The sequence below is a fragment of the Lutjanus erythropterus genome, chromosome 21 (assembly GCF_056507025.1).
Source record: "Lutjanus erythropterus isolate fLutEry1 chromosome 21, fLutEry1.hap2, whole genome shotgun sequence".
Lineage (NCBI taxonomy): Eukaryota > Metazoa > Chordata > Actinopteri > Lutjaniformes > Lutjanidae > Lutjanus > Lutjanus erythropterus.
In genome coordinates this window covers 1219138-1241154 of record NC_139337.1, presented here as the reverse complement: position 1 = coordinate 1241154, position 22017 = coordinate 1219138, and the positions used below count along the sequence as shown (strand labels likewise).

Genomic DNA, 22017 nt, shown 5'->3' with positions numbered 1-22017 from the left:
TGAGCAGCAGCTGGCACTGACCTGCCTCAAATGTGTGGTAGGACCATCTCCCTTTGTTTGAGCCTCACTGCTCATCGACCACAAAGTCAGCCAATTGTTGTGTTCCTGAATGCTTTGAATTCTCATTTTAAAGGACCAGTGTGTAGGATTTAATGGCATCTAGTGGTGAGCAAAATGCAAACATGTCATCTAAATCTCCATGATGTAAGACGTTGTATCTGGAGCCAGTGTTTGGTTTGTCTGTTCAGGGCTGCTGCAGAAACATGCAGCAGTGCAACATGGGAGAAGCCACTCCTTCTGTGGATATAAAGGACTCATTCTAAGGTAACGAAAATACTATGGTTCTTATTTTCAGGTGATAATACATAAGTGAAAACATACTTATGAATATTATACTCTATTCCAGTGATTGTGTGTGTTTGTGTCCTTCTAAAAAATATTTTCTTCATTACTTGCAACTCATACCTACACTACTCTCTCTCTCTCTCTCTCTCTCTCTCTCTCTTTCTCTCTCTCTCTCTCTCTCTCGCTCTCTCTCTCTCTCTCACACACACACACACACACACACACTACAGTCCCTGTCAAAGCTGCTACACCAGTCGAGCAGATCACTCAGCAGTAGGCTTCACCTCAGCCCCGCTCCTTGACACACCCATCTCTCTCGCTCTCTGTGTCTCTGTCTCTCTGTCTCTATCTTGTGTCATCATGAGCTGAACAAACTTCGGAACTCAGGACTACACAGAAGAGTGACAGAGGAAGAGGAGAAAACTTTCCCAAGGTGTGGAGAAGACCATTCAGCAGGTACTGATGACAGTAACAACAGGCCACTGTTGATCAGCTTCACACTAATAGAAGCAGAATCTTAAATTCTTTGCCTGTGTCATGTTAGCCAAACCTGCGTCTGTTGTGTAGCAGTCACAGTCACACACACTAACTACCTTGGCTGCAAAGTCAAAAAATGTGATTGCCACTGTTTCTTCAGGAGTCATCTGCCATCTTAAAAATTCGTAGTAGCTAATCACACAGTGATAGAATGAGTGAGCAGGTTAACACTTGATTTCTGTTCTCACCCACAATGATTACTTGAATTACAAACACCACTTCAGGTGTTTCAGCCAGTTGAGGGTAGGTCTGAATTATCTGAATATTTAATTTTTATTTAACAGTCCTTTTGTGATATTGTGAAATTATTGTAAATTACAAGGTGTGAAACCTGTAAACAACAAAATAAAGGAACCATAATACTTAATTTGAAACCAAGAACCAAGATACACTGTTTTATTTGAAAAATTAGGGTTCTGGTACTTCTTGTCTGGGGCTAAAATCTTAAAATCTTGAGAGTCTCGTGAGATGTGTTCTTCTGAGCTCATCCTCTGGAACTCACCAGTGAAAGAGATAATATTAACAATAAATCTTGTTTAATTCTGTGTGGCAGTATACACTGTAAGAATAACCAAGCTGGTTCACCTTAAAGTACTCTGGCACCTGGCTGCCTTAAGATTTTGAGTTGTTTGGACATACGTAATAATAATAATTATTATTATTACGTGCTATAATTTGAGTTGTACAAACATAAGCAGTTGTCTAAACTAAGCATCTTGTTGAATCTATTTATATATTTTTCACAGTGTTAAAGTGCTACATAAAAGTGATCCCTCAATAACAGAGAACATTCAGAATGCTTTTGATTTTGTGATTAAAAAACTGGTATGAATCTGCTCTACATTTTGCCTTGAATAATTTTGTTCCATGAACTTTGGCTGAACCATATGCCTTTACTTGTGTCCATGAAAACTTTTCATATTGTCTCTTGTGTTGGATTGGATTGTCATCATTAAAGGTGGTCTAAGAATAATTTTCCCTTTTCAAAACAGAGGGAGAATAGAACATGGCTGGGCAGAAGTTTCACAACAATTCACACCTTTTATTTATAACAGCTGTCTGTCCTCTGACCTTACTGAAGGTGTGAATCACTGAAATCTCAACATCAACAGATAAAACCTCCTGACTGAGTGGAGACTACTCAGCAAGTCCACAGGCTTTGGCTAATTACTGCTACACATTCCAAGTCAAAATACTGTCAGATTTAGACAGTTTTGCTTTAGATTATGGGGATTTCATCAAAGGGATAGTTCACCCAAAAATGAAAATTCAGCCATTATCTACTCACCCTAGTTTTTTCATCCCCAAACACTGCAAAACACAGGAAAACGGCGTTACAGATTTTCCCAAACAATGGAAGCAAATGGTGATCAGTTTTCAAACTGCACACCGTCACACCACAAACACCAAGTTCAGACGGTGTGCATGTGCACATGAATGTGGCTCCAATCTAAGGATCTGCAGTGAAGATTCAGGCTAAGACAAGGTGTAAATTACATTTTTAGTCAACTTGGCATGTTAGGACTTTGGGAGACTTGGATTACACCAGGCAAGCAGTATGGAGACATTTTATGTTTTTAGTCTGTTTTCTTTCAGTTTGAAAACCGGTCACCATTCACTTCCATTGTCTGGGAGGTTCTGCAACACTGTTTTCCAATCAGCATAAGGGTGAGTAGACAATGACTGAATTTTATTTTTTGGGCAAACTATTGGAATGAGCAATCCATGTGAACCAATTATAAATAAAGCATTTTTGGATAAATATGGCAGATTATACAGGGAGTGGGTCCTCTTCTCTGGAGGTCACCACATTCTACCATGTTCCTATTAGAGTGGTGATCAGTTGTTTGCAATCTACCACCCATGAAATCCAACATGCTCGTCCTTTAACACTAGATTTTGAGACAGGAACAATCAAAATCAGATTATTAGAGTAACCTCCAGTGATCAGGGTTCCTACCTGTTTTGTAAATTACCAATCCAGCCTTGCCTTTATGAAACTTGATTGTGGGATTGAACCCTTTCTTTCTTCCCCGTTTTTGACTTCCCTTAGCTTCCCTTAAGTCAGTGATTTGGTACTACACCTCCATAAAGTTGGAGAACTCACAAGGGACAGATTTAGGAAAGAAAAGAGATTAAAAGAGCAGAGGCAGTGATATTCTAACTCAGCTTCTCTTTAGTCTCAAGCATGGGTCATGCTCCAAAAATACTGGATCCTATATTTCCCATAACTTCCTGGGTTTGGCTGCATCATGTTTCAGCTGTGAGAGATTTTGATGGAAGCTGTGTCAAACTGCACAGAGCAGACCAAGTGGTGCAGGAGGTCAGACACAGGAACAGTGTAGAGCCAGCATTCTCAACCACTGGGCCACAGCCCACTGGTGGGTTGGTCAGAGAACCAACTAGTGGCCTCAGAGGTGATAGTACTGCCAAATGGTTAGATTAAAATTTGTATTTTTCAGGAAGGTAATTTACAAAGCTAGTTAATTTTACATCTTAATGTGTTCAAGAATTCACATATAAATACACATCATCAGGAAGAGATAAACATGTTTTGCCACTGTTAGCTAGCTAGTGGTCCTTGGGATGCAGTAATACAAAATGGATTGGCTTTTGAGTGCTGTAGGAGAATCCTGTTCCCATCAACGCTTCAAAGCATGTGGTGAGAAAACATGACCCTGAATACATTACATTGGGATTCATAATTACTTTACTCTTTTAATTATTTATTTATTTATTTTTATTACTTGGGGAAGATGTTACTCATTAATTTGTAAAGAATCAGAAGTGGGCCTTTAGTTACAAAAGGTTGAGAAGATTCCAGTCAATTTTTCAAATCAACAAAATCAGGCAGGAAAAAACACTTCTGAAACACTGCTGGTGGGACATGAAGCCATGTGGAAGACATTACACATTTTTCATTACACTCTCATTACCTATGTCTTTCACACTGCATATCCATTTGTTGTCTACAGTGTCATCACTATGACATTACAATGATTCTTTTCTATCCAGAGACACAAAGGCCATACAACTATTTTCAAAGGCTGAGAAGAAGAAGAAGAATGCCCCTTTGGAGCAGTTTGACTTGTGCTCATTTTTATGGATACGCTGTTGAGCTGTTTCCTCTGTGTGTTTGTCTACTGTTTCTTAGTATGGGCTCTGGGCATAGCAGTGACAAGTTATACTGTAACCGCTACCTGAATGGAAAGGGTCCTCCATCACTGGAACAACAAGGTCCTTCATTGATTTTTCTGTGTCTGTCAAGCTTTCCATAATTTTCTTCTAATCACTTCTGGATAATTTGACTGAAATGGCTCTGCTGTGTGTGCAGCTCACAATGGGCTGAATGGGTTGTCCAGAGTGAATGGCTGCCAGCCAGAGGGCCAGATGACCTGGGTGATCCTCCACAGAGACCTGCCGGGATTCCCTAATGATGACACCCTGCAGCTCACCTACATATTCCCAGATGGGATACAGACAGTAAGCATGGCTAAAACCAAGCTATACATTTTCATTTTATTGATACTGGATCCACTCACATAGTTTGGCTTTGCATGCATATGCAGGTTCTCTCTGGAACTCACTGCCCAAATCAGGAGTAATTCACAGGACAAATTTTATCATGGAGAAATGTTTTATGTGCATAAGACTTGATTTAGATCTGGTGTGAAAACTACTTAAAGTGATAGTTTGTGAATGAAATTTCACTCAATATATACTCACCCCTGTACTGATGTGAGGATGGATGAAGATCTCCAGTTCACAAAACACTCCAGGAGCTTCAGTGGAAAACAGCATTGCAACCAAATCCAGTACAATTGAAGTGAACAGTGACCAGTTTTAAAACGCAAAAAAAGAACCAAAAAAAAAAAAAAAAACACAAAATGTCTCCATACTGCTCATGTGGTGTAATCCAAGAGTCCGTAAGCCGCGACATTAAAATTTGACCCCAAAAGGCACCATTTACACCATATTTTTAGCCTAAATGTCAACTGTAGACCTGATCTGTGTGCACACGCTGTGTACACACACAAGATCTTCTCAGAAATACTGACTTGTTACACACAGTTGACTTTGCAAACTTTCAACAAAGAAGAAACTGTCAGAGGACTTCAACATAGAAGAGGAACATTATTTCTTTGCTGCAGCTGCAACGCTTGGGCAAGAGCTTGTGTACCTGCTTCAGGTGTGTGCATGAGGATCAGGTCTGAGAGGCTACAGTTGACATTTAGGCTAAAAACATGGTGTGAATGACGTCTTTTTGGGTCAAATTTTAATGTTGCAGCTTACCGACACTTGGATTACACCACATGAGCAGTATGGAGACATTTTGTGGTTTTTAATGTTCTTGTTTACATTCTAAAACTGATCACCATTCACCTCAATTGTACTGGATTTGGCTGCAACGCTGTTTTCGCTGAAGCTCCGGGAGTGTTTTGTAACTAGACAGCTAGGGAAGAAAACTATTTTTATTACATATTCTTGTATACAGGACCCACTTTTTTTGTTTGGTGTATATTGTCAAAATTTACTGTCAGCATAACCAACAAATAGGATCAATGACTAGCTTGATTTATGGTAGAAGTACTTCTTTTGTCATAATCTAATTACATTCCCATTTGAAGGAAAGAATTTAAAAGAGCTCAGAGCAGAGCACAGATTTCTATGGCGACTCTGGCAGCATTCTTTCTGAAGAAGCTGATGATCTGGTTAGTCTGGTTAGCAAAACTACAGGCTAATGTGAATTGAAAACTGCAGCACAGATTTCCTGCTGTGTGTTACTGTGTGTACTGTTAGTAGTGACTTGGAAGATTTTTTTTTTCTCCTCCTATTATTTTATGTCTAGCACTCTCCTTACGAGCGAGTATTTGTCATGTCTGAGGTATGGGAACATGATGAACCAGTTTTGCACATTTCCTCCATCTAGTTTTTAAATTTACATAAGGTAGTGCAAGATCTGCAGTGAATATATTTCATTTGTGGTGAGGAAGCTTTATGACGGAAAAGAGTTGGACACCAAAATCAATGAACTTACAACCCACGTATGTTACAGGGAAGTTGAAAGTACAATATGCAACAATACCTCTGCAGGTTGATGTTTATAGTGCACTAAAATCATCTAAAAAAGTGACTCAGTGAAGTATAAAACAAATTAAAAATAATTAAATGCTGAAATGTAAACAACAATGATGCAAAACCAGCCTCACTGGTCTTTTGAGTTTGTTTTGAAGCCAATGTCATTCTAAAACTAGAAGAGGTCACCCAGTAGAGTGCAGATCTTCACCAGGTACAACTTCAATCGGGCCTGAAAACTGGCAACAATGAAATTGGGGAGAAAACTGAAAAAAAAATGTAAAACTATTACTACTGGGGCCTCCCCTATAGCTCAGTTGGTAGAGTGTGTGCACCATGTGTTGAGGCTGTCAGTCCTCTGCAGCAGCTGCCGGTTCGATTCCTGCCTGCAGCATATTTGCTGCGTGTCATCCCCTATCTCTCTTCCCCTTCCCTGTCATATCTTAAGCTGTCCTATCTGAATAAAGGCAAAAAGCGCAAATAATAATAATAATAATAATAATAGTAACAGCCCAATCCCAGCATAAGCCCATGAAATATGTGAGAAATACAGCCTGACCTGACCCAAACCCATCATTTCCTGATCTCATGCTCTACCACCAAACAACAGATGGTGAAGCACCTACTACATGCACAGATGCACCCAGATTTTCTGTAGTATAGTCTCAGTTTTCTTTAAGCTGCATAGAAACGTGTAATAGTTTGGTATCTGGTAAGTGATAACTGTATGAACTGAAATAAATAAATAAATGGTATGATAAGTCTGAACTTCTCAATTTGAATATGATTATTCACATGCTGCTAGCTTGATGGGCCATTTATCAGAGCTAAAAACAGCACATAGATTCACTGAAAGTAATAGGAGGGAAGTTCACAGACACTATATATACATATTGATGAATAACCACAACATAACCAAAGTGTGAATGACGCTGAAATTCTACATCATAATATCCTAACATTCACATATCACAGAGTGAAAATCTGCCATGCAGCAGTTGTTGATAACAATAGAATGACCACCTCCTACCAGGCTGTGAGCCTCCAACAAGCAGTCAAGTCGCAGTTTACATCCATGTCTGTCTGGACGGATGCAGCGCAGACTTTGAAGGCATTTAATATGGAAGTTCTCACTATATTGACATATATGATTCCAGTGAACACTGTCCTCAAGCCTCAAGTCTGACTTATCATTTATACCAAATTTGAAGAAGCTCTCTTCTAACGTTTCTGAGACATTAAGTTAATGAGAACAGGACAGACATGAGATTACAGTGACTTTGCCCTTTGACCACCAAAATCTAATTAGGTCTTTCTTGAGTCCAAGTGGACGTAGGGCTGGAGAATAAATTATTATTATGTCTATCTATCTATTATATCATGATATATTACTAGATATCAATGGATACTGTTATATCGTGATATGACATGTCTTTTCTTGGTTTTAAAGGCTGCATTACAGTAAAGTGATGTCATTTTCTGCATATTTCAGACTCTTCCACCTGCTTTATTACTTGCTTTTACCCAGTTAGTCATTATATCCACATTACTGATGATTATTTATCAAAAACCTCATTGGGGTAAGACTTTGTGATAGCACCGATAGTCATCCCTACAATATTGTTGAAACATCATGGTTTTTGGTCAAAAATACTGTGATATTTACTAACTTTTCCCCTCAGTTACATCCACCCCTTGGAGTACAAAACACATCATTAGCCATAGCCTACATGATCAATAACAATCTATATCAACCAATATCAAACTTCACTATCGTAATAGGTTTTTCAGCTATATCACCCAGGCCTAAGTGGACATTTGTGCCAAGTTTGAAGAAATTCTCTCACGTTGTCTTAAGATATGGCGTAGGATGAACAACACAAAAACCTAATGCCTCCTGTTTTTAAGGTTTGTCATAAGTTGTGAATCACAGAGGTCCTTGAGGATACAGTCAAAAAAAATATAAAGCTTATTGGACCAATAGTGTGCTGGATTATCTGTGAACATCACATACATACGAGCACATGCAACTGATCGCATGATCCTCCCAGGCTTACACCTGGCCAAGGTAATAATTATATTTATATACAGTAATTTGCATTTTTATTGCTGCCAAGAATTTATCAATATGATGAGGTGATGTTTATATTGATGTATCTGCAAAACATTCACTACAGTGTTTTTCCTTTGTACTCCCTACAATATCTGCCCCTGAAAACTTGATGAGGCATGATTAAAGATTTCATGCTTCTGTTTATGCAACTCACAGCATCAGGGACATTTCTAGAATCTGAGGACATCCATTGTATGTAAATGGAATTTAGTTGGAGAGTGTTGTTTTACTGAAACTGAACTTGTCTTCCTGCAGGAGAAACACCCTCACCCTGGCCAGCCTTATGCAGGGCTGCGGCTCTGGGCTTACCTGCCTGACAACCGAGAAGGCAAGAAGGTTCTCAAGCTGCTCCAAAAAGCCTTCGACCAGCAGCTCCTCTTTACTGTGGCCACAAATAAAGATGGAGAGGACGTGATAACTACAGCGGCCATCCCCTTAAAGACACAACCAGATGGAGGGAGCAGAGTGTGAGTAAAAAGTTCAACTGCAGTCTTCCCCTGTTGGTCACTAAGTACTGAAATACTAAATTTTGATATAAATCCTACAATTTGACACAAGAGCAGTTTTGGAGGACTGTTGGTGAGTAGAATAAACTTGTCTCCTTTCTACATGAGATATTCTGCAAGGGATATTACTATAGTGTCTGGTGTAACTAAGTACATAGGGCACCAACAAGGCAAGAGTCCACAAAAAGCCTGGAAATGAAGTTTATTTTAATCTGCAATTTTAAAATTTTATGTTATTAGTTGGGGAGTATCTAAAACACATTAGACAGTTTCAGATATCACTCCTGCAGCAGCATGCACAATGGGCCTCATTCACCAACCACTCTTACGAAGAAAATACTCCTTCAAACCCACTTATACAGTTTTCAAAGATTCTGGCATTCACCAATGTTTCCTTATGTGGGATTTGTCCTAGGTAAGAACAGACTGAAGACTCAAAAAGCAGCACGCATATCCAAAAACTATAAATACTGGATGCTGGACAGAAGAACAAATACAAAAATACAAAAATAGGTCTGCATATCAGAAACTGCTCCTTTTGGGAATGTAATAGTATCACCACATACTTTTGTATCTAGGTAAGAACAGAGCACTCTACGATCACTCAAGAGCCCAATTAAACTTTTCAACTTTCATCATTCCATTACTTTTTTTAATTCTACAAAAAAATAAAGAAATAAAAAATAATTACCTTTTGACTGGCCTAAGAGAAAAAACCACTGACACTGCTCCACCATCTTTGGATTTCCATTTGGGATTCTTGTCCTCTGTCTTCACTTTTCTGTGTGTGATTTTTGTGTGTTGGCACGACCCTGCATTCTCATGCCCTTGTCTAGGCATTGGTGGGGTATTTCCTTATGCTAATTAGGAAGACCTGGTACTTGTGAAGGCAATGACTTTCATCATTATAAGAACCTGAATATGAACAATTCTGCAGTTTAAAGTGATAGTTCACCCAAAAATGAAATTTCACTCAATCTCTACTCACCCCTGTACTGAGGATGTGAGGATAGGTGAAGATCTCCAGTTCACAAAACACTCCAGGAGCTTCAGTGGAAAACAGCGTTGCAACCAAATCCAGGACAATTGAAGTGAACAGTGACCAGTTTTAAAACGCAAAAAAAGAACAGAAAAAAACCCCAAAAAATGTCTCCATACTGCTCGTGTCGTGTGGTGTAATCCAAGTGTCCACCCTTCAGGTCACTTCGGGTTTGGGCACAGATCTCAAGCTCTAGCAGTTGCTAGCATACCCAGTTGCTTGGAAAAGAAGCCACTGGCTGGACACAACTCGTATGCCATGCTTTTTATAAGGTAGATTTAAACCCTGGCTCAACAGGGGGAATATAACAACCAAAATATACAAAATAAACAACCACAAAAAAAAAAAAATAAATAAATAAATAAATAAAAAAAACCTTTGGCATTAGCCCAGACTTTTATTAATTCCTAATTATGCCTAATTTATCTCTATAGTATCATGATGGTAATATTAGCTTGAAAGTGGCAAATGTTAGCTTTAAATCTAATTGTTGCTAATGGGTTATCAGATATATTGTATATTGAAATATGGCCTGATGTCCCTCCGCATGGCAGAAATGGAATATAATTTTCAGAAGATTTTTCCATTACTGTATACTTTAATGAAAATATTGGTTGTCGTGTTTTTTATTGTGTTTGTTGTGTTTTTGTTACCATAGAATTAGCTGCAGATCTGCATCCAATGATGCTGCTATCTTGCACAGCCACGTTTCTATATGATATGGCTTTTTGTGTTTTGCACAAGTTTCAGGGCCACCCTAGGTTTTCCTACACACTTAGAATGGGAGAGTGAGACAAGGTGTTTGCAATCTACAATATCACCACTAGATGCCACTAAATCCTACACAGTGGTCCTTTACATGACTCAATGAAAGATCTATAAAATAGCACCATTTATTTACATACATGAAATACATGTATATTTCTGGTCAATGGATGTGCTAAGATACATATAGCTCTCAAATATATCTACTGCCTGACCTTTGACAAGGGTCTGTGAGGGTGGGAATGATGCTGATCTTTTAAAGTCTTTTTTTTTTTTACAACAACAGGCCCATGAGACGTCTCTCCATATTGGCATAGACTGATGATAACGGTGTCGCCAGTAACACTAGAGTTTGAGATTTGTGCTTGAACTTGATTGGTTTGGGTCAGGTCGGGCTTACATTGAGTTTGGGCTGTAATATTATTATTATTTTTTCTTTTGTTTTTTTCTTTTGTTTTTTCATTTTCTCACCAGTTTTGTTGTTGCCAATTCAAATCCCCCCCATGTATTGTTCCTGTTCCTGTTCCTGTCACTGCCAACTCCTACTGTTTGGTTCATAGAGGGAAGCTTCTAATGAAAAATGTCAGGCTGTAATTGGGTTTTGGCTGAAATATGCTAACCAGGGACAGGTTCGGGTCAGGTTTGGACAGAAAGTTGTCAGGCTTGGGCCTTTTTGGGCTCAACTTTTCAGACCTGATTAAAGTTCTAATGCACACTACAGTATCCACTTAGTTTTCTAGTGAATGTGCAATCACTTGTCAAGACCGGGGAGAAAATAAAAACAGGTGACTGTCCTCAAGCAAACACATCAGTCAAAAACAAAACTGAGGCCACTCTCTGGTCCACTGTCACTGTAGTGTTTTAGTGTAGTTTAACAATCATATAATGATTATTGCATGTGAATATCATTCCAAGAGAATAATGTTTCATTTGAGTTGTTTTGCTTCTAATTTAAAGAATTAAATCAGTAGGATAGAGATATAAATGTTATCTCTGCTTCCAAAGGGTGCATGAATGGAAAAAAGTGAAAAAAATTCTGCTAAATGTAACAAAGACATTGTCTCTGTATACTCTGTGTGTTTTCAGTGATGGCTACCCAGACTCTGACTACCTGAAGACAGTGAAAAAGTTACTGACGGATAAAGGCATTGAATAACAGACAACACACACAATCTGAAGGCAGAGACCTCCACAGTAAACGATGAATGGCCAGAGAACCTGTGCCATGATTTATTAGAACATGTTTTATAAAATACTTTCTCCTTTTTGCTGTTTTCAGTGTGTAAGCTTGATTATAACCTATGTTTTATCAGTTCTTACACTTATATTTATTATAATATGTATTAACTCTAAGTTTGGTATTGTCTTATGAGCAACTTAAAGGTCATTCAGTCTCTCCAAGGCAACAGACGGTGAAGCACTATCAGTACCACCACAACTGCCAGATACATCCAGTGGAGATTTGTAAATCTTTAGGTTTTTCATATAGTATAGTTTAAGTTTTCTTATCTAGATGTATGCAGAGTTTTTAATAAAATGTTTTGTACAGTATAGTCTTTGTTGTTGCTCTCTTCTTTAAGATGCATATAGTGTAACTGTATAAACTTGATATGGAAACAAGAAATAGAACAATGAGTACAAACCTTTCAATTTAAACATTTATTTAGAGCATTTTGTTCTTAAGTAGAGTATTTCCTTCTTTAGTTAGAACATTTTCTTTCTTTATTTAGAACATTTTATTATTTATTTACAATATTTTGTTTATTTATATAATATAATATATGACAATATTTGTCATTGTTTTTGGTTAAAGTATTATATTTAATGAAGTTATATTTGAATTACACTTTAAACAATTAAAAAATATCCATTTAAGGTACATTTTGAACAAATAAAAAACAGTCATGCGATTAATTGCGATTAAATTTTAATAGATTTACACACACATATATATATATATATATATATATATATATATATATATATATATCATTTGTTAATTGAACATCGGTCTCCCCTGCAGACTACATTAGGGAATAGGAGAGGTTCCACTGCACAACTGTTCCACTAGGAGGTGGTGGGAAGAACTCTGCACTTTATTGGTCTTATTTTTCTCTTCTACCTTTATGCCCTACCTAAAGCCTTGCCGCTCCCTTATTGGTCCATATTGCCAACTGTGAACTTTCCCAGTTTAATGCCGGCCTGATGTTCTCTTCAAACTGAATTACAGCCAGGTTCTTGCACTCACAATAAAGTATAATCTCATTTGGGAGGCCTCTGTCATCCAGGAGCCTCTTAAACCACTTTCTTCTGGACGCTCTCACACACACACACTCATCTGTCCACCACTGGCAGGTCAAAATCTGTCTTTGCTGCAAGACACAAACACACAAACACACACATCAGGGATGCACAGGGCAGTAGTATTGTTTGTAGCTCCAGGGGCAGCTGTATACCCAATCCTGGTCTATTCAACTGCGCTCAATTTTTTTTTTATTTGCCACAAGTATAATATTTCCTTTACATATTTCCTTCAGTCAGCTTTGAAAATAGCCTAAATGCCTAAATGGGCAAGCTGTTAAGTTCAACCAAAGAAACACTACATAGATATTTTATGTGTTGGCGGTCTCCTTCCTCGTCTGTCATCACTGTCCTTTTGTTAGTGGTGATAAATGGTCCACAGCAGTGTTTCATTAAGCTCTTTAATTTGGCCCACAATTAGAGTCCATCCTTTTTGGAAGACAAAGCAGACTGTGTGCCTGGTAATTACAAGAGTTGGGGATGGTGGATGCCTAAAATGGATGTAATCTAGATATCCATCTTTTGCTGCCAAAGAAGCCAACATACAATTTATTTATCAATCATAGATAGACAGACAGACAGACAGACAGACAGACAGACAGATAGATAGATAGATAGATAGATAGATAGATAGATAGATGTCGCAAGTCATCTTTCCTCCCTCTTTTCTCATCTCTCGTGTCATCCTCTGTGAAAAGCTATGTTTCCAGTGCAGGAACTTTCCCCAGGGACAAGGAGCCATTGGAGGAATTCAGTGCAGTTCCACTGCAGGGGGGCGGGGTCTCCATTATGTTCTGGGAAAATTATTTACAACTCAAAAAGTCTCTGCTTTCAGGGTAGTATCTTTCAGGAACAGGAACTATGAGGATAGTGCAGTGCCGAACATTTTGATAGGTTGAGAAACCATTTTTAAAAGTCTGCAGCTGCAAACCTTTTTTTCTGTTCATAGTGCCTCAACAATATGGAGTTACAGATGAAAGTATAATCTCTGAAAGTTAAGATAGTGGATTATTTCCGCGCAAAAATGAGGTGTGCAAACAGCAATGGCTTTTTCATACATCTACAGACTAATTGTCATGGGTCAGAAACAGGCTGTTTTGAAAAGTAGTTCCTGGAACTAAAAGTCCTGGGTGAAAATGTGGCTAAAGGTACAAAGACAAATCCAAAAAAAAATCTGAAATTAAGATTGCTCTGTGTTTTTGATATCTGAAAATCATCAGAATCAGATGACTTGCAAAGACATTCCAAAGGCTGGAGACCTTTAAAGGAGCATGCTTTCAGAGACTCCTAACTCTTTCTTTACATTCTTCCTCTCACTCTTTATCCCTCAACAAGCAGCTCTTTGCAGCCCTGCCCCCTTATTCATCACAATGCTATCAGAGTCCAGGCCACAGCCAGCCAGACACTCCCTGTGCTCCCACTTTATCCCTGCACAAAGACTCAACAATGGCCTATGTAGACATATTGTACAGTGAGGTTAGTCCCAGCCGTGCTAAGTGTGTGTGTGTGTGTGTGTGTGTGTGTGTGTGTGTGTGTGTGTGTGTGTGTGTGATGTTCTGTTATGTGATAGGATCGTCACCCCTCTTTCCTTTTTTGCTCAAGCATTCTCATCACTGAAGATGAAGAAGTGTGATAGCATATATGTATAAGAATGTCCCAGTGTCTGTGCTCTTCATCATCTTACTCGCTATTCACAGAGCAGTGAAGGAGTTTTAGAATGCTGACTCCCTGTGGACACCAGCATTCATCCAGGGTGAAGGTCTAAGGTCCATGTGGACTATAGGGCAGGAAGTTGAAGCTTTTGACTGTTTAATAAAATCCTGAATCTCAATGTGGTTAAGAGTGAATGAATGTCAGAGATTTGATGTTGGAGCTGATACACACAGAATGATATACACTCCATGAATATTGTCAAGCCTGCATACAAAATAAAAGAATGTTTTCAACAGTGTTGTAAAGATAGTTCTTGTCAAAGTTAAATGCTTTTTTACATATACAGTACATAAAGTGCACACACACACACACACACACACACACACACACACACACACACACATATATATGTATATATATATATATATATATATATATATATATATATATATATATATATATATATATATATATATGTTGTCTAGTTTTGCTGAAACATGAATCACCTGAGACAAAAACACTCTTCTAGACATTGGAAAATGGAGATGTGGGGCTTGGATTAAACAGCAGTGGACGCTGAGATCAACCATACAGTTGGTATCTTAAAATTCACTCTTTCACACTTTATTGATTTTGTACATAGCAATAGATATTTATTGTAGTGATCTTGGAAGGGGCACATTTCTACCTCTCAGTTCAGACTTGACAATACAAGTCCAACCTTGTAAGACTGCTGTCATGACTTCTACATCAATGGTTTTTATTCAGGCCATAAGACCAGCATGTTAAACCGCCAGTCTACTGGCTCTGGTTCTGCTGTGTGCATTAGTTGTGTTGCAGTGACGCCTGCATTCTCCAGTGCTCCAGGAGGACTCGGGGAACAATGTTGGCAGGATGTTTACTGTATGATTGCCTCCTACAAGGTCAGACCATTTCCAACCAGTTTAATGTCCTTATTATAATGATGTAATTATTATTAGGGCTTGAGCACCAACCTCAGTGTGAGGACCCTATTGAAACTTAAGAAATTATGTTAGTGCCCAAGTAACAAATGGTGTGAGATTTGGTCAGATTCTTCTTTTTTCTCTTTTTTGTGTTCTTCAGTTGCATTTTTGAGGGTCTAAACATGCTTGATGGTGCATGAAACTTGGCACATATGTTAGTCGTGGTGAAAATTTTGTCTGATATAACATTTGGTAGTGGGCATGATCAAATGACTTGGCCACACCCTCTAAAAAGCAACCCCTGTTCCACTGACATGCATGAAAATCAGAGCACACGTGTATCATGTCTAGATGCACAAAAAAGTCTCAAACAACCTCAACCCAACAGGAATTCGGCCATTTTGAATTTAGTGGTCAATTTTGGTGTTTTCAATGTATTGTATTGTAACAAACTCCTCCTGCAGAATTCAACTTCAAAATCAGTGTGTCCCATCTAGACTAGTTTGTGATCAAAAGTTATTAAAACATTTAGCTATCGTTGAAGGGCGTGGCTGTCGCAACAGGAAATGGCATGTTTTAGGCTCTGACATGCTCCTCCTAGCAGATTGACCTTACCCAACTCAAATCTAGTCAGAAAGACCTGAGGGCTGTACTACGAAGGAAGCTCAACACAGCCAGGCTTTCTTTGCATGATCTGGATCGACAAAGCCTAAACCCGCAATCAGAGACAATTGGTATCACAATGGTGGTTATCAACTCACTTTCTTAATCCAGGCTTTCATCTTCAGACTCTGTGCGCACTCACATAAAAGGGGCGTTTGCTGCGTCATTTGACTCTTCTTCCTCATGAAATGAAGCGATCACGAGCCACTTACTTAAGTCAAAATGATCAAGTTGTTATAATTATGAGCTGTGGAAAATATACAAAATACATGATGGCAAAAAGCAACATTGTTGCTGCAAATAAAGCAGGAGAAGAAGAATGCTGTCAGAAAATTACTGATGGACTAAATGTGGTCTTAATGCTGCCGTTTATTCTAACATGAAAACTGCACATCAAGCAATTAAACTCCATACAGCAGATTTAAACATGATAAAGTCTGTCTGACACTGTCCTATGATGACAGAGACGTGGACATCACTGAAGTTTTTGACCAAACCAACGTAAAATGAGTGTAACTGATTTAAGATTGTCTGTGATAAATGATGATGAATTTTCTAATCAGTGATCTGAGCTGCAATATCACCGAGACAAAACAGATAACAGTATAAAGTATTCAAAGTGTCTGTAGTTGTTTCATCATTATTTTACTGTGTGGATTATATACCAAGTCAATTTAAAGTGTTAATATGATCTGGAGTAAACAGGAAAAATGACTCTGCATCATGAAACAGAGGTTACCATGACAGCGCGATGCACACAGTTTGTGCTGCTGTTTCATTACATTATGTTACATTTTTACTAGATTTGCACCGATTAATCGGCAATGCTCGGAATCAGGCCGGTTTTCACGTGACTGGCCTTGACCGGTGACCGGCCGGTCAGCGTCACAAATCCGGTTCTGTGCCCGTCATTGTCACACACATGTTCTGCACAATGGTCACGTCATGCGCGCAGCAGACAAACTGACCGTGACGTCAACACAGCGCTGATAACAGCTACACACTCAGACACACGTCTGCTTGAAGATGGTATCAGCGACAGATTCCAAGAACAGGATAAAGAGAAGACAGACAGTCTACAACGAGACAGAGCAGCTGACAATGTCGCAAAACAGCCATAAACTCTCTCGCACTTCAGGCTAATGCTAGCAAGCTAGCAGCAGACTGCTGTTCACAGAAGGACAGTTCAAATCTCACCTCCTGTTCTGGCTGAAGAATAAACAACCTGTGTTGATGCGTCTCCTCAAACATTTTCTCATCCAGACTCCTTTAACTTCTGTGTTTGTTTTTCTCACGGCAAAGTTTTACTTCAAACTGTTGCACCGCGTTAGTCTCCGGTTTGTTTACATCCACTTCCACAAAAGATCACGTGAAATCACGTCCCACGAAATCCCGCGAGATGATCTCGCGAGATCACGTTCACCCAATTCATAATCTTAATATAAAATTATAATAAAGCCTGGTTGTAATCTGGATGATTTTGGAGAAAGTATTAAATGAACATTTAATAGTTAGTGTCTTCATATGGTTGATAACAGTCCAGGCTGACCATATAACATGACTTTTGTCAATAGGTGTGGCCAAATGGCTTGGCTATGCCCTTCAAACAGCAGGCTAAACAATATCACCATGTTTTGTATTGAGGTAATTCAAAAATAATCAAACTGCATTACTTTGTGATACTTACTAGATTAGGTTACTGACAACATTTTTAACAGGTAATTAGTAACTTGGAATACGTTTTCAAAATAACCCTCCCAAAACCTGTAGATACGACTGCAGAAAGAAAACAGTTTCTACATGAAACTGGAGACAGTCGAGTTGAGCGCCATTTAGTTCCATTATATTTGAGACAAGATTTTCAAAACTCTGGAACTTATCAAAACTGTCTAGATGGATACACAACAACAACACATCGGAGATGCAGAGAATTCTTTGCTGCTCTGCACAAGTGGTGTCTGTAAAAACAGTGCTAAATGTTTGAGGACCACAGCCACACATGCTAGAAGCCACATTTGCTAACAGCCATGCTGACAGCCATGCTAACAGCCATGCTGACAGCCAAGCTAGGAGCTAGTGATGGCAGTCAGACACCAATGCTCTGATATGTGCTTCAAACTCAAAACTACTTTTCCATTGAACCACTGCTTTGATGCTTGCTTTGGTGCAGACAAAATCACGTGACCTATGACATCCTAAGCAGCAACTGGTTCATTCCCTTGGTGAAGGGAATGAGCTGAGTGGTTTGCTGTACCATGTACTGATTTTGACTGGGAGAGAACATTTTGAATTTTGAAAGGACCTCCACATTTTATATGCACTCAAAACAACGCACAATGCATGGGTTTTAATAGTTGTGCATGTGAAAGAAACCACCTCAGTCCAAAAACAGTTGAGAAAATCTTGTTCCTAATGATTGTTTCCAGTTCAGCACACACTCTGCCATGTTGCCCAAATACATAAAATACACACATTAATTAATCAATCTTTATTTGTACAAATATCCTACATGATACTCTGTAGGTATATGTGACAGGGTCAAAAATTCACATGTGCCATGTTTTGCTGTTATTTATTTGCATGTTTTTATTGCTGTGTTTTTATTTTACATTGTGTATTTTTATGATTTTACCTGATTTGTGTGTTTTTATTGGTGTGCTGTGCTTTTGTTTGACTGAGTTTTTATGATTTTACTTGGGTTGCTGTGATATTTTTAATCGCCTTACTTGTTTTAGTCTTTTTTGAGTTGATTTGTTAAAACGGCAGACTGAAGCCGTGTCCCTGAGAGACACACCCATACCCCGGCATGACCTAATTAACAAACAAGCGACAGATGCAGGGGACCCAGTGGATGCACTTTAATAGAGGCAGTGTGAAACAGGAAGAGGGCACGAGAGCATGCGGGTTGCAGCAGAGGACGCACCAAGAAGCCAAGAGACAAACAGCCTTTCCGAGAGCCACCAGCCATATCCACATGAAGTGCAGTGAGGAGACGAACAGCCTGCAGTGTCCGCCAATGCCACTCTAGTCAGGCCTGGGTCAGCAGCGGGGAGTCTGTCACCCAGGAAGACCAGTAGTATCCTTGTGTTCATAGTGAGGCGGACACAGTGAGGCAGGCCAGGACTAACACCATTGAAGCTAGGGTAGCCGTAGGAGAACACACTACTCTCCAGGTGTCTCTGCTTTTCCACAGATCTGACAGCTGGAGCACTTCGGGATCGGCGTGGGAGTCGTGCAAGGCTGGAGTTGGCGTGACAGCAAAGGGAAGGACGTGAACGCTGGAGGAGTTGCTGCATGGGATTGGACTGCTGATAGGGTGTTAGCGAACTGCCAATTAACTGTTCTTAGTAATTTCAGCAACCGAAAGGCCAAAACACACTAAAGGCGTCTAATGCTTGCGTTTTGAAGTGCACCCATTGTTCTAAATGGCAGAACACGCACTGAAACCATCTTGACACGTGTCAAACTAACTTGACGCTCGTACTCTGAACTTGTTTTGATTTTGGAGCGTCAAAGGAGGACCACGGCTTTTTTATCTGCAGCTGCAGTTCCTGTTTGGGGAGAGTTAAATGGAATAAAAAAAGGCATGGATGTGAAGAGTGGATGCTGATTGAGCTTTAGCTCCACCTGAAAGCAGATTGAAAAAAATCCAACCGCAACAGGGAGTGAGGGAGGGAGAGAGCGTGTGAAAATGGACAGATGCGCCAACTTGATATAAAAACTTTTTATGATCATGATGATTTTATGATTATGATGTGTGATTCTGTTTTTGTTCCAAGTCCCATTTGTGTACTTAATTACTCCCTGTCAATTACTCATAACTACGAAGAGCTAGAGAGCTACAGCAGAGAGGAGAGGGGGAGAGGGATCGTGTGTGAAGTGCCGACTGATATAAAACTTTTTTGATGATAAATCCTGATGGTACTGAACAGTTATCTGATTAAAATATCTGTCTGAAACAGACAGATGCTTGGCTCCTCCATGAAATGTTTGTCACTTCACTGCATTATTCTGAAGCCTGCAGTGCGTTTTGGCCTTTAGACTGCATTTTGTAATTTTTAGTATTTTATTAAGTGTTGTTTTTTTAATTAATAGTAGTGATTGATTGTACCATCAGTGTTTATTTTTAATTGTAATAAATTATTTTAACTGACTTTTACCTTCCTGTTTGGTTTTTAACCCCCCTGATTCTTTAAGTAGAACATGTGAGCCTATTCAGGGTCCTAGGCACTTAAGCCTCTGGGCCTGGCCACAAACACACACACACACACACACACACACACACACACACACACACACACGCACATATATACATATATGTGTATATATATATGTATATGTATATATATGTGTATATATATATATGTGTGTATATATATATATAATATATATAATGAACCTATTTTTGATACAATTGGCCATAGTTTCACAAAAGCTTCATTTGCCCATCACTACTAAGAGCCACACATGCTAACAGCCATGCTAAAAGTCATGCATGCTAACAGCCATGCTAACAACCACAGTTAACAGCCATTCACACTCACCTGCACAGGTTCATTTCATCTGCAGTCAAACACAACCAAAGCTGTAGTTAGTTTTTGCCTTGTATTAGTTGTAGCAGGCTTCCATGTTTAAATATTTATGAGCATTAATGTTAGAGAAGACAAATGGAGGATAATTTCCTTTACTTTTGCACCTTTCTCAGATGTTAATTGTTATTATGAGCTATTATGTGTATTGAAAGCTTTTGTCCAGTCTGCACAAGACTTCATCATACTCTAATGACTAGTGCCATTTAGTTTATTTGAAGTGTAGTTTTAAGTGTCCTATGTTTATCTCGGGCAGTATAAAACTACGTGTTCCACCATTTCCTGTAGTCCATCTCTCTCTCTCTCTCTCTCTCTCTCTCTCTCTCTCTCTCTCTCTCTCTCTCTCTCTCTCTCTCCATTTAAATATGTATATATGTATATATATATATATGTGTGTGTGTGTGTGTGTGTGTGTGTGTGTGTGTATTAATGTCCTCCTTCCTACTTTTACTGATTTCTCTTGTTTCTTCTACTTTCCTTTGAATTCTGTAGTAACTTAAGTAGACTGAGGTAAATGTGTGAGTCAGATTCAGCAAATTTAAATGTTTTTGGAGCTGCTGTTGTGAACATAAAATTGTAAATATTTAACACTAAACATTGTAAATTTATCTTTATCAAATTAATTCAATTTTCTAACTTCACTTAGAAAGTCTTGAATCATGGATAATTAAATGAGTGGAATTGAGTGGAAGTGAATTTATCAGATTGAATTTCAAAATTGGTGTGTGGCATCTAGACTACTTTGTGATCAAAAGTTATAAAAAGATTTCGCTATTGTTGACGGACATCGCTGTGGTGTGGCATTGAATTTTGATGTCCTGGCCTGAACACATGACAGTCAGGAGTCATAGTCATAGCGCCACCTAGTGGAGACAGGGAGTAACATCAAACTCCTTTCTGCAGTGTACAAAGCGGGTGAAAATTCAGAGCCTTGTTGAGCAGTCAGCATTTAGCAACTGGGCCACAGCCGCTGCAGGCTTCAACTGGCACTGGTGTGCGAGGCCCTGTCCAATGCTGTTTGCAGCTTCAATTATTATGATTATGATTATTATTATTCTTACGACTATTACTTATTATCTGTTTGGGTGCCCTATTTCTTCTTGGTAGCAGCCTAGAAGTGCTGCAGGGTGTAACTTTTAGCCAGTGGTTGTCAGCCGGCTGGGGCTCTTGGCTTGTCGCTAGGTGCACAGGCATCAGGCTCCACTTACTGTATTCTTAGAGTCAAGTAGAGAGCAGTTGGAGAGGTTGTTGGATGACTTATATACCATCACACACATATTGGTAGCAACTTCCTCATTACCAGCTACAAATATACAAATCTTTAGTCGGTGAGTATGTGTGTGTGGTGGGACAGAGCTATTACCAGGGTCCAGTAAAGAGCTCCAACACAGTATCATAACTTTTGTTATTGTCCACACAGTCATGCATGTTCAGGAAGGTAGATCAATAGATTGAGAGATCTGTGAGCATTTGATTAGTTGTTCCA

At 39.0% G+C, this 22017-nt stretch overlaps 1 protein-coding gene across 3 annotated transcripts; it reads left to right on the top strand.

Moving 5' to 3' along the window:
• Positions 1-596: 596 nt before the first annotated feature.
• dtx3la (deltex E3 ubiquitin ligase 3L a) lies at positions 597-11932 on the top strand. 3 transcript variants are annotated; one of them, XM_084747203.1, is made up of 6 exons: positions 597-801; positions 2464-2550; positions 4037-4119; positions 4217-4365; positions 8327-8538; positions 11468-11932. In XM_084747203.1, the coding sequence occupies exons 3-6, from the start codon at positions 4038-4040 to the stop codon at positions 11535-11537; spliced, it is 513 nt and encodes a 170-aa protein (XP_084603329.1). In that variant the 5' UTR covers positions 597-801; positions 2464-2550; position 4037; the 3' UTR covers positions 11538-11932. The 3 variants fall into 3 exon arrangements, with proteins under 3 accessions (XP_084603329.1, XP_084603328.1, XP_084603327.1); XM_084747202.1 differs by having other exon boundaries at positions 598-801; positions 2479-2550; XM_084747201.1 differs by lacking the exon at positions 2464-2550 and having other exon boundaries at positions 600-801.
• The last annotated feature ends 10085 nt before the right edge of the window (positions 11933-22017 follow it).